Source organism: Phodopus roborovskii, unplaced genomic scaffold, assembly GCF_943737965.1.
Source record: "Phodopus roborovskii unplaced genomic scaffold, PHOROB, whole genome shotgun sequence".
Taxonomy (NCBI): Eukaryota; Metazoa; Chordata; class Mammalia; order Rodentia; family Cricetidae; genus Phodopus; species Phodopus roborovskii.
In genome coordinates this window covers 23,091-36,215 of record NW_026125275.1, presented here as the reverse complement: position 1 = coordinate 36,215, position 13,125 = coordinate 23,091, and the positions used below count along the sequence as shown (strand labels likewise).

Here is a 13,125-nt window from a genome sequence, read left to right as displayed (position 1 = left end):
AGTGTTCAGCGCAGTGTCTGGCCGGTAGTAAGCACTCAACAAATCACGGTTATTATTTTGACCTTCGCGCTCTTAACCATTTGGGAATCGAGGTCTCCGGGGCTGCGCCGCAAGCTACGACAGTCTCGGGTTTCAAGTAAAAACCAACCCAGTAAGGCCAAACAAACCAAGCGAACTGTGCACGCGGCCAGGCGGAGCCTCAGCACCGGCCCCTCACCATCACCACCGACGCCTCGGGAGGGGCAGAGCCCGAGCCAGGTTCAGAGTCTCAGTCCCGCCCGCCACGAGCCTAGGTCCGGTAGGGCCGGCGGCCAGGGCAGCACCCCAGAGCCAGCCCGGCCCTGCCCACCTTCGCCGGCCGTCGCCCACCACACCCCTTCCGGCCGGGACCCCGCCCCCACAGTGACCCCGCCCCTCCAGACCCCGTGACTCTTGCGGGCCCCGCCCCGCCCCGCCCCCCGCGAGCCCAGCGCCTAGTCCTTTCAGCCCGCGGGCGGCCACGTCCTCCCCCGACGCTCTGAGGTCACCGACCGGGCTGGCCGGCAGGGGGCGGAGGGACGGAGGGAAGATGGCGGCCGAGGCCGGATATTGGCGCCGCCTCCCCCAGTCGCGGAGCCGGCGCAGATGAGGCGGCTCGGCTGGGGCCAGCGGTGCTTCGCAACCCGAGCCGGGGGGACCCTGGCGGTGGGGCCTGGCCCTGCTCTATGCGGGCGCCTCGGCTAGCGTGAGCGGCGGCGGTAACGCCTGTCTACCCCCCACCCCATCCCCCGGCGCTTCCCCGGCGGCTTGGGAGTCGGAGCGGGCGGCGCGGCCGGCATGGAGGACGTTAACTCCAATGTGAACGCGGACCAGGAGGTGCGGAAGCTGCAGGAGCTGGTGAAGAAGCTGGAGAAGCAGAACGAGCAGCTGAGGAGCCGCTCAGGAGCCGTGCAGGGCGCAGGCCTCCTCGGGCCCGGCAGCCCGGCTCGGGCCGGCGTGTCCACCCCTTGCTCGGGCGCGGCGTCCCCTCGGGGCTTCCCGCTGGGCCTGGGAGCCAAGGTGGGCGGCGTGGCGGGCTCAGGCCCGCGGCGGACCAGCAGCGAGGACCTGCGGGACACCACCTCTTTGCTGGCGGCGGGCGAGGGCGGCTTGCTGGACGAGGTAGAGCCTCTGCGGCCCGACGAGCTGGAGCGACTGTCAGGCTGGGAGGAAGAGGAGGAGAGCTGGTGAGTGCGGGGTGCCGGGCCGGGGTGTGGGGTGGGGTCCCCGGGGAAGCAGGGTGGGCTCGACGGTGGTGGGGATGCTGGCTTTGCCTGCTTCTGCTGCGGGCAGGTCGCCTAGAGTTGGTTCGAGCCTTGGGAACGGATCTGTAGCTAGTTCTTCTCTGGTTTGTGCGTGGAATCTTGGGGTGCTGGACCCGAGTGGACCCAGATGGGATCTGTGGCTTGGCACAGCTCCCGTGGGCCCGCACGCTCGGAGCACTCAGAGGTAGCCAGCTGCTTCGTAGAAAGGGATCCTGCTTTGTGTGAAAGACTGGCTTTCGGGTGGTGGTCTGGGCATTTCGGATATAGGGAGGGGGTCTGCTTCATGAGGTAGCACCAGGTGCTAGGACGTACTGAGTAGCAGTGTTTTGGACTGGAGTGAGATGGGTATGTCTGTGGGGGAGGCTGGGTGAGCGACACTCCCCTTTGGGTAGTGGGGGTAAAGCTTGCTTTGTGTACAGAGAGAGGGCAGAGAAGGGATCGGACTGCTTTGTGTTAAGTCGGTTGTGGAACAAGAACCCTGAATTTTATATTTTTGAAAACAAGAATTGGGTCTAACAATTTCGGAGCTGTGAGGCGGTAGTTACCAAAGCTGACCATCATTTCCATGCCATCCTAGAGGCAGAAAAAAAAGCCCTATTTTAAAATCCAGACCAAAGCTGTAATTGTCATACGGCATCTCTTGATGAGCTTGTGACCCCACACCTTAAAGTCACACTTTCATTAAATAGAAAGGGAATGAGAGGCTTTTATTAGACTTAAAAACATCTGCGGCAAATTGTCCTCATAATTCATCTTTTTGAAGTCTTAACTTTTAGCTAGAATGTTTTGCTGTTGACATTAAAACTTCTGTGAAGTTGGACTCCCTAACAGAATGGTGTCCAGGCCTAGAACTTTGAAGTATTTATTGTAAGCTTGCTCTGAATGCAGGCCCTAAATTTGCTACTTTAAAGGTTTATGACCTTGAAGAAGTTACTTTGAGTTTCACTCTTGTCCTCAGGAAAATTACCATTCTTAACATCTGTAGAGTTCCGACGATTAAATTAGATAATCCATGTGTACTTTTAGCACTGGGCTTGGCATACAGTCAGTTCTACAGGACTGGGTACTATCACCCTTAAGCCTGGCTATTTAAGTCACCACTATTTAGTGAGTTTCCATGTGATCCCTGCTGTGGGAGAGTCTAAAGATTCTTAAGTGCTGATGCCCATGTATGAGGCGGTTGAGAGCTAAGTCTCAGCAGTTAAACAAGATAGGATGCATGCAGTGAGGTCTGAGGAGAGATAGAGAACATGAATGCTGACAGTGAGCAAAGGCTAGGTAGCAAGCATTGGTCCTGATAATGGGGCAAACTTTCAGATAAGGTAGAAATCTGAGAGTGGGAACTAGGAACTGCATTTTATGTCCTGAAAACTACAAGAAGTGTTCAGAACTCATACTTAGGATGATATGAATGACAGAGGTATGCTTTCTTATGTTATTATTGCCAAGTGATACCAAGTATTATAGAACTTTGTAGCTACAGCTTCAGCTTCATGTTAGTGAGACTTATTGCCCTCTGAAGGACTCCTGTGTATGTATGTACTTTCAAAGAACCCAGAGTCATCCAAGTATCATCCATCTTTTCCAAGTAATGATGAGATCAGTGCTCATTCATGATAATGAGAATTGGCTGCACTTGTCAGCCCATTGTAGATGTATTGGTGGAGCACAGTGACTCCTCCAAACACCAAGCAAGTCTTTAGCTACTTTGGTTCTGAGTGTGTGTTTGTCAAGGTACAATATGCAAATATTCATAGGTAAGCATGCCAGGAGTTTGTTTTGACTACCTGATTCCTACTTATTGTTTTTATCTGTTTTTGTGTCTTGGTGCTATAGATATCTTATGCTTCTTCTTGAAATTAAATTAAATCTGAAATTAAAATCTGGCCCTGGGTTTGATCTTAGTCTCTTAGCTGTGATAGGTCAGGGGAGAGTTAGATAAAGAAATCAAAATGCCTTGGGCGTGGCTGTCAGTAGCAGGAAGTCATAGTAAAGTTTGCTTTCCTGGCAAGTCAGAAACTACCTTCCAAAGCTTGCTTCTATTGCACTTCATTTTCATCTGGAGAAATATTTGCCCCTAGCATATATGCCACAAAATGCAGAAGGTAGGAGTGGGCATATATGGAAAAATAATCAGATTCTGGAGTAAAATTAATATAAGGGAAACTGGGTTTATAAAAAATAACGTGTCTCTTTCATGCTGGGCTTCTCTGAGATGCAGATGTATACTGGCCATAATAAATCTCTAGGGACTGTGGTTGTTTCCTAAACTTAGTTGAGTTCTCAAGGAGAACTGTCTCAGAACACTTAGGCGGTAGTGGTAGACAGCTTTGTGATACCAAGTACACAGTACAGTACACACCAGTATATGAATAACAGTATCTACTTTTACTATGAGTGGTACACCACTTTAATAGTTTCTAATTTTTTTGTATTTATTTTATTTTATTTTATTTATTTTTTGTATTTCATTAGGGGGAAATATGCTAGTTACTACTAGGCTGACTTCTGCATTCACTAATGGGTTATTACAACTCTCAGTCTGAACAACTTTGCTCTCATTATTCAGAAAAGTCTCAGCAAAAGAATTAAGATGATTGTGTGTCATAGTTAGTGCATTTGGTGATACTGGGGGGAAGGAATTACAAAAGTTTTTTGCATCTAATTAGATTTAATGTTTATATATTTATAAGGTAAGGTCGGTATCAGTTTCTGTGTAAGGAAACTTTATCTTGGCATCAAATAACACACACAGTAAATGATGACACTAAGATTAGAATCCAGCTCTTTATACATTAAAGCCTGTGATATTTCCATTGTGTTTTGTATTTTCTTCCAAATACAGCATCAGCTTTCCTACATAAACTGCCTCTTTATGTATTTGAAGACTACTAGTGTGTACCTCACCCTTTTCCTACCATATGCTAGACATTTTATCTTCAGAATAAATTTCAGTTCATTGAATAATTTCTTAGATAATATAATTCTCTGTTAATAGTAGTAGTAGTAGTAGAGTATTATTATTGAAACGGGGTCATACCACGTCCTGAAACTTGTAGGCTAGACTGGCCTCATATTCAGAGATCTGCCTGCCTCTGTTTACCAGGTGTTGGGATCAAAGGCACAAGCCAGCACACCTGGCTTATTTTTAATTTTTTTCTTACTCTAGGTGCTCATTTTTAGACATATCCAGAATTGTATAACACCCCCCCCCTTTTTTTTTTTTTTGGTTTTTCGAGACAGGGTTTCTCTGAATTGTTTTAGAGCATGTCCTGGAACTCGCACTATAGACCAGGCTGGCCTCAAACTCACAGAGATCCTCCTTCCTCCTGCCTCTGCCTCCTGAGTGCTGGGATTAAAGGTGTGAGCCAGGAAGGCCCGACTAAAAGCTACTTTTAAAACAGTAAATACTATGAATTCACTGATTAATTAGTTTAGAGATGGTCTTATACTATACCCCAGGCTAGACTGGATCTTATTACATAGCCCAGACTGGTTTGAACTCATGACAATCCTCAGCCTCCCAAGTATTGGGATTACAGTGTGCACTGAGGCCCACTATTACATTTTAAACTGTTAATCATAACAGTTTCAACTGCTGTGACTGCGTTTAATATGTGCTTGTAGTATGAACTTGTCCATGTGTTTTCTACATAAACTATGTTAAACTATGTCTTCCTTTTTTGTGTGATACTTTTTTTTTTCTTGAGTTTAAATACAAGGCATTTAAATTTCATGTTCATTTTGACTTAGGCATTTTGTATGTTTGTATTTAGTAGACAACATTGTAGATCTTTGTTCAGATTGTTGACAAAAACTTAAGTGACAGAGTAGATTACTCTGAAGTATGCAGCTCAACCTGATTGCCTCCATTAACACCATTATGGTTACTCACTGGCTATTAGTTCAGTCTGTTGTCAGGCCCCTATGACCTTTAGTTTGTGTGAATATTCTGAAAGATTTTGGCAAATGCTACAGTGTAATTGGGCTGTAATGAGCCTGCATGGTTCTTAGAAGTCACTCTCTTAAAGGAGAAATTGGAGTGAATTTGGTTTGACGTGGTTCTGATGAATCTAGTAACGTTTATGAAGTCACTCCTTTCTGCATTGTTTAATCTTACTTTGAGTTTTGTAAGGAATCAGTTTGCTGCAGAACTTTTAGAACTGCTTATTATTCTCTTTAGAAATTACCATCTTTGGTTTTATGATTTTTGTTGTTGTTATTGTTGTTGTTGTTATTTTTCTATGGTTTGGAGGGGTAGACCTAAGCCTCTTTTAACTACATATAGCTTAATAGCTCAGTTTGTTTCTTTGGCCATTGATTCTCTTTGAAGACCTTTCTTCCCATCCAAACAAACTGATGGAATTATTTTGTCTTACATATTCAATGTCAGGGCATATTCTGTTTGTGATTGGGACTATGGCTGCTTCCTACTGATGTTACTGTAATTTATTTTCCTCTTTAAGTTTTTCATTGAACTATAATTTTATAGTATATGATGCATCATTTAAATTATTTTTTATAATGTACAGTTTATTTTTTAACTTATTTACTGGGCACCTGGAGGGCAGAATATAACTTGTGGGAGTTGGTGTTTTCTTTCTTCCATGTGATTTCCCGGGATTGAACTCAGTTAGTAAGGCTTGGTGGCAGGTGTCTTTATCCACTGAGCTATCTCTCTGGCCCCATAAGGCATGTTTTAAAGTCTACAAAACAGTGACTTTTAATATAGGCAAAGTTAGTTGTGCAGCCATCACCCCTATCAAACTACACATACTCCTCATCGATGATGGCTACTGTAACTTATTAGCAGTCATTCCTTATTTTCCTCTCTCTGAGCTATCACATTGCCTTATACTGGGCACTTCATGTAAATGAAATCATATAGCAAATGGCCAATATGTCTGCTTTTCATCTAGCATAATTCTTTCAAGGTTCATGCTGCAGCACATGTCAGAATATTACTTTGATCTTTTCCTTCTTTTATATGCCTGAACAATATCCCTTTGTGTGAATTTACCATGTTTTGGTTTGTTCATTCATTAGTAGGTGGACATTTGGATTGTTTTCACCATTTGGCTATTATAAATAATGCTGCTATGACATTTATTTACATATTTTTGCATGAACATATGTTTTATTTTTTTCCCCTTGGGTATGTGCCTAGGAGTGAAATTACTCCAAATGGTATCATCATGCTTAATTTTTTGAGAAACTGTTTTCCACAGTAGCTGTACCACTTCTCATTATCACAAGCAATGTATGAGGATTCTGATTTTTCTGCATCTTTGTCAGCCCTTGTTAGATCTACCTTTTTTATTATAATAGTCCTGTTAATATCGTTTTTGTTCTGATTTGCATTTCTCTAATGCTTAATGATGCTGAGAATCTTTTCTCTGTATTTCTCAGTCATTTGTCATAATTCTTTTAGAAAAATGTCTATTCAAAAGATTTTTATTTTCAGTACTACAGATTGGACCCAGTGCTTTGAGTATGCTAGGTGAGCATTCTACCATTGAGCTATATCCCTGACTCCATGTGCCCATTTTTCTAATTGGGTTATTTGTCTTTACACTGTAAAGTTGTAAGAATTTTTTATAGATTCTGGATATTGATCTCTCTCTTGGTTTTTATCAAGACAGGGTTTCCCTGTAAAACAGCTCTGGTTATCCTGGAACTCGACCAGACTGGCCTCAAACTCACAGAAATCCACCTGCCTCTGCCCCCTGAATGCTGGGAATTAAAGGCGTGCTCCACCACACCTGGCTGATTTTAATTTTTAAGTTTCTTTAAATTTTTTTTTTTTGAAGATGTGTAGTTCTCGCTGGCCTAGAACCATGCTGACCTTGAACTCACAGAGATTGCCCTGCCTCTGTCTCTAGAGTGCTAGGATTAAAAGTGTGCATCACCACAGGTGCAATTTCCCTTATTTTTAATTAAAATATAATTATATCGTTTCCCTCTCCTTCCTTCAATGTCTCTCACATGCTCCCCAACCCCTGCTTCCTCTTAAGTTTATAATCTTTCTCTTTAATATATTACACATATATGAATGTATATGTAAATAGACTCAGCTGAGTTCATTTAGTGTTGCTTGTATATATGTTATTAGGGCTGACCACTTGGTATTGAATCTCTGGGGAAAACCAATTCTCCCTTTCTGAGCAGTTATTAATTGCCTGAGATGCTTTGTCATGGTTGCAGCCCATGACATTTCTCCAATCCCTGTTGGTATGTCACCTAGTGTTGGCAGCCATATTGTTGAGATTTCATGTGTGTAGCTTTCCTGTAGTAACTAGAAGGCACAGTTTCAAAGACGACTTCTGGTGCTTTGGCTCTCACTCCCCCTCCCCCCACCACACACACACACCATGTTTCTTTAGCCATAGGTGGAGGTGTTGTGCTGTAGATGTCAACAGGAGCTGAGCTTCCTGTAATGGCCTCCATCTGCTGAAACAAGGGGTGAGAACTCCACTTAGCTGTTGTTAGAAGGCTAAGCACTTAGAATGCAATTAGCAATTATGCTGGTTTAGGAAAGTGGCAGTAGTACATTTGCCTCTAAGAGCTTGGTAGTAACTGATAGTTGGCTAGGTGTTCAGTACTAGGCATGATTTCTCTCCTGTTGAGTGGCCCTTAAGACCAGCTAGACACATATTGGTTACTACTAAGATCGAAGTGGCACTGTTGTACCATGCTGGTGATCATTATTGTGGTTCCTAGCTATCACAGCTGGATAGAACCTCTTGATTGCTTTCCTCCCTAAGTAAGAGCTCACATAGCATCTTCTGGCTCTTTAAAGGTTATTCCTCAGGGAGGAGCCTTTGGATCAGATCCAGCTTATTTCCTCAGAGTCCTGTGTCCAAAGTGCATGGTGTCTTCAGTAATAGGGACCTACCATCAACTTCTGGGAGACAACCAAGGGCAACAGCAGTAGCCTGTTCATGAGTCCTTGGGCATATGTCAAGGAGTGCTATAGCTGGCTCATGTGATAGATTTATTATTATTGAGCTTTTCGAGATGTCTCCATGGTGGTTGAAATTCCAGAGTGGCTGCACCAGTTTGTAATCCCAACAGTAAATGAAGTTTCACCTTTACTCACATCCTTACACATGCAAGTTTAGGCTTTTGCATTCTTCAAGATTTATTTAAAGTAGAATAACATGAATGTCTTTGCTGCTGTGTGTACATGTTCATGTTTGCGCAGATGCCAGAGACCTCGGGTGCAGCCTACTTTTTTTCTCACTGGCTTGGAACTCAACCAGGAGGCTAGGCTGCCTGGCCAGTGAGTGGACATCTACCTGTTTCTGTCTCCCCAGCACTGGGATTAAAAGCACACAGTCATCTCCTCCCCTCACTCCCCCCCCAAAAAAAAAAAAAAAAAACCCAAAAACAATTCTTGGGATCAAACCGAGAATCTTGAGCTTATTGCAAGCATTTCACCTTTTTCCCTTTGAGCCATCTCCCCTGCCTATTTTTTTTTTTTTTTTTTTTTTTTAATTCTTTATACAGGGTCTCCCTCTGCTTGCTTATAACTCATTAGGTTGTCCTCCCAGGCTGTTCTGGAACTTGCAGCATCCTTCAGCCTCCCAAATGTTGGGATTACAGGCATGAGCCACCCAACACTCCTGGCTGTTAAACAAATATACAGTTCAGTGACATTAAATATATTCATTTTCTTACAGAAGTGTCAGCAGTGTCCAGCTGTAGGTCATTTCCATATTCCTAAATGGAAACTTCCTAACTGTTAAACAGTAACTCTGTTTCTCCTGTCTGACAGTCACCAGTCTGCTTTCAGAGCCTGACCTGCTGTAGGCACCTTATACAAGTGGGTTTTATTTGTCATTTAATTGTCACACTTAGCATACGTTACTCAGGATTTGTAGCGTTTGACAGGATTTCTTTCTTTGTTAAGGCTAGGTGATATTTCATTGTTATATACATCACATTTTCTTCATTCCTTGATGGAAAACGTTGCTTTCACATTTTGACAGTCCTCAGTAGTGGATTTTATGGATCAAATGGTAATTTAAATTTTTCCCTTTCTTGTCTGGTGTGTGCTGTGCTTGTGTATGTACACTTATTCAAGTGTGTAGGCATGTATGTATGAAATAATGTGTGTGTGGATGTGTGGTGTGTAGGCCCAAGTTTAAGTCAGAAACCTACCTTGATAGTTCTTCTACTTCTACTATTCATTGAGTTAGGGTTTCCCGGTCAAACCTCGAGCTCACTGATAAATGGGTGGTCCTGCCAATCGGGGTGGGGTGAATGGGGCTGGGGGGGGGTGTCTCCTTCAGAGACTGGAATTTTAAAGTGAGCTGCCATTCCCACCTGGCATTTCTGGGAACAGAAAACTTTTATTGTGTATATGGCAAACAAATTAACTTTGGAGATACCTCCCAAGTCCCTAATTTAACTTGTTAAAGGAGTTGCCCTTCTGTTGTCTGTGTTTTGATATTTATATGTCCTCAGTGGTGATCAGAGCAAACCCAAGTTCCTATTTACTCCTCAGCTGTTATTTCTGATGTAAACGGTTGAGGTAAATACAGGATCTCTTAGGTTTTCTGCTTGTCATGCAAGTAAAGTTTTCAGCAGGTGTCTGAGCACTTAGTGTCCCCCTCATTCATGTCTCTGTACTGTCACAGCTGTGTCCTTTGTCTGTGCTAAAGTTGAAACTTCCATACATGGGCAGCTTTATTCATGCCTGTCTTTGACCTGTTGGGTCTGATATCAACACCCACAATACCATTCTTATTTTACATTTATAATTTGATGCTTTTGGTAAAAGAATTGAACTGCAGACTATATTGTAAAAATATTATTGTGGGGAGAATGCTATTAGTCAATGTTTCATCTGTCCTGTGAATTGTGCTAATAGAAAAAAGGAATTTGTGTATGCACAAAGGGGGAGAATTTATTTGAAGAAGTGTGTAAATGAATTTATGTTGTGTCTCTGCTTACTGTGCTGCCCTGGAATAGATGCAGGGTCAGTATAGCCTATGTATTCATAGGGCCTGCGCTGCTTAGGTTAGCTGGCTGACGGTTAGCACCCTAAAGGCTGTGCTTTAGCTTTCTCCTTCTCCATACCTTTGAGAGAACCTTTATGACTGGCATGAGCCCCCTAAATCCACTATGCAGTCTGCAAATTGAAAATAGTTTCTAAGAAAAACATGAGTCGTCATGCTCTTTGTAGAGATGCCAGAAGCTATATATCACAAAATTGTAGAAAAGCAAAATCAAAAGTAGACTGAGATGTGGTCATAGGTCTGATAATTTTGTCCTCTACATTTTTGAGATTGTAAATCTGTGAGCTTCCTCTCATACCTGGTAAGGCCAAGACAGCCTCTCCAGTGCTATGATTACAGGTGTGAGCCACTAATCTCAGTTACCACTACTTATTTTCAAAACTGTTCCTTCCAGGTGAAATTCTGAGCCAGTTAACTATAATTCTCACTTCTTGTACCCCGCCCACTAACAACTACCAATCTGCTTTCTGTGTCTGTAAACTTGATTCTTCCAGGTAGCTTACTATTACATTTTGAATATGGAGTGTCCTCCACGGTGTCGTGTTCTTGGCACTTGTTGACCAGCTAGTGGGCTATTTTAGCAGTCTGTGGAGCTTTAGGAGGTCAGGCCTGACTGGTAGAGGAAGATTTCTAAGGGTGGCATATAGAAGGTTACAGCCCTTCACTGTTCTGCTCATTGCCTGCCACCATGTATCTATCCATCTGCTCGTGTGCTGGTGCTGTGGACTGTCTGCTATTGCCATGCTTTTCATGCTTACTGAGACCCTCTGAAACAGAGCCAGAAGAACCCTCTTTTGTAAGGTGTTGAAGTTTTGTAAGGTGTAAGGTTTTGTAAGGTTGAGAGAAGTTAACATAGATGGAATCAGGCACACCTGTCCTTTTGTTTTGGCTTGTTTTATTTAGCATTGTGTCCTCAAAGTTCAATCCATTTTATAGCTTGTGTATGTCATTCCCCTTATAGTAAAGGACGCTGAACCTAAAGTCACATAGCTGCTACATAGGGGAAAATTGAGATTTACACTAAGCCTGAAAGCCATCTGTGGAAAATAGTTGGCCTGGATTTATTTAGTTATAGATGCGTAGTGTGGGGAAGAGTTGTTGATTATTAGATTTGTTTTGAATATCATATCTAAAAAATGGGTATAAGTTAAAATTGGACAATTTTTGATATAATGTGAAAGTTTTGTTGTTGTTGTTAGTTTTTTATTGGGCCTCCAGACTTGCTTCAGAATCATTGGAGAAAATGTTCCTACAAAGATTGCAGAGTGGACCTGTTGCAGGGCCGCTAAAAGATATGTAAAATATTTAATGATGAAGTTACTTGTAAGTGTTGTAATTCTGTTTCTGTGAAAAACAAAACAGTCATTCAAGCACATAATAGAGCAGAAGCTTAAATAGAGAAGTATGTGGCAGTGGAAGCATGGGTTATTTTTTAGGTTTTTCTTGAATATCCTCAATAATATCCAATTCCTTTCCTACTGAGGGAAGATAAGAATTTTATAAATTATTAGAAGCCTTTATCATGCTTAGGAGATCAAACTGTGCTAGCAAGGACAGAAGGTCTGAGTGGCTCTATGCTGTGCAGATTCACCTTTCACCTGGGTCCATTTTGTCAGAACAGCTCCTGAGTCTTCAGGCCTCGGTGCTTTTGATGTTCATTGTACATTTGGTACCCCACCACCACCACCCCTCGCCAAAATCTGCAACTTTCTGTCTTAGGAAATTCTCACATTTTACCGTTCTTCCTCTCATGTTAACTCATCACTGTGTCTGTTTTGGAGACTATTGACACAATAGTGCTTTGCTTTTGTGTCTCTAGTCTAGGTCATGAGCAGTATCATAATCACCTTCATATTTCTAGATAAGACCACAGCATCTTGTCTGTAGTAGAAATTCAGTTACATTAAACTAGTCCTCTTCCAGAGGACTCAGGTTTGGCTCACAGGCGCCTGTAATCCAGCTTCAAGCAATAAAGAGCACCTGTACACATGTGGCATTCTACACAGGCATACCTACATACACTTAAAGAAAAATAATAAAAATGTCCAACTTTAACTTACACCCGTTTTTTGGAGATGATATTCAAAACAAATCTAATAAACAACATTTCTTCCACAAACTGTGTCTCTATGTCAATAAATAAATAAAAACTATTGGAAGGGGTATTAAATATTAATCTCCATGAAATATGAGGAACAGTAGATACACATAGCACAGTATTATGATATCTGGTGAAACTACCTGGAAAGAAAAGATGAAGCAGAAGTGTTCACTTTAGATTTACATGATCAAGACAAGTCAAGCTGTCTCCTAAGTCTAGTTTACTAGAAGAAAAGCTCTCCATACTGCCTTCTGCTACTACTCAAGAGCTTCTGCTCATCTCTGGGAGAGGTTACAAAACAGCCAGTCATGATAGCTGTTGAGAGTCTCTTTGATGGAAAGAATGGGTAAGAATGGGATTTATTAGGCTCTGTCAAGGAATTTGGTACCAACCACTACTTCATGTTTTAATTGTCGTGTGATTAGATGGCAGATTGTTGCTTTTTTTTTTTTTTTTTTAAAAAAAAAGATGGTATGTTGTCGTTAATACCTCAGTAGTAGAGTTAGAAATGGCTGCTTTTAATCATCTTAGAACATGAATGTGCATATCCTTTAAATATGTTGTATCAGTTTTCTTCTAATAGATAAAGGATCTTGTGTTTGTCATATGCAATTTGTTTGCCATTGGATATTCTTATCCAAAGCTTATTTGAAGATGATTAAAAACAAAACCCAGGGGCTGGAGATGGAGGTCAGTGGCTTAGAGCACTTTTTCTCAT

The 13,125-nt window shown here is 42.4% G+C and overlaps 1 protein-coding gene across 1 annotated transcript in view; it reads left to right on the top strand.

The window, feature by feature from the left end:
- Nucleotides 1-757: 757 nt before the first annotated feature.
- The window catches only part of LOC127229323 (SLAIN motif-containing protein 2-like), a gene marked incomplete at its 3' end in the record, with an annotated part of 33,553 nt that continues 21,185 nt past the window's right edge, over nt 758-13,125 (top strand). Inside the window, exon 1 of the mRNA XM_051194417.1 lies at nt 758-1,205. Coding sequence (XP_051050374.1) covers nt 817-1,205 — 389 coding nt within the window. The remainder of the gene's footprint in view (nt 1,206-13,125) is intronic.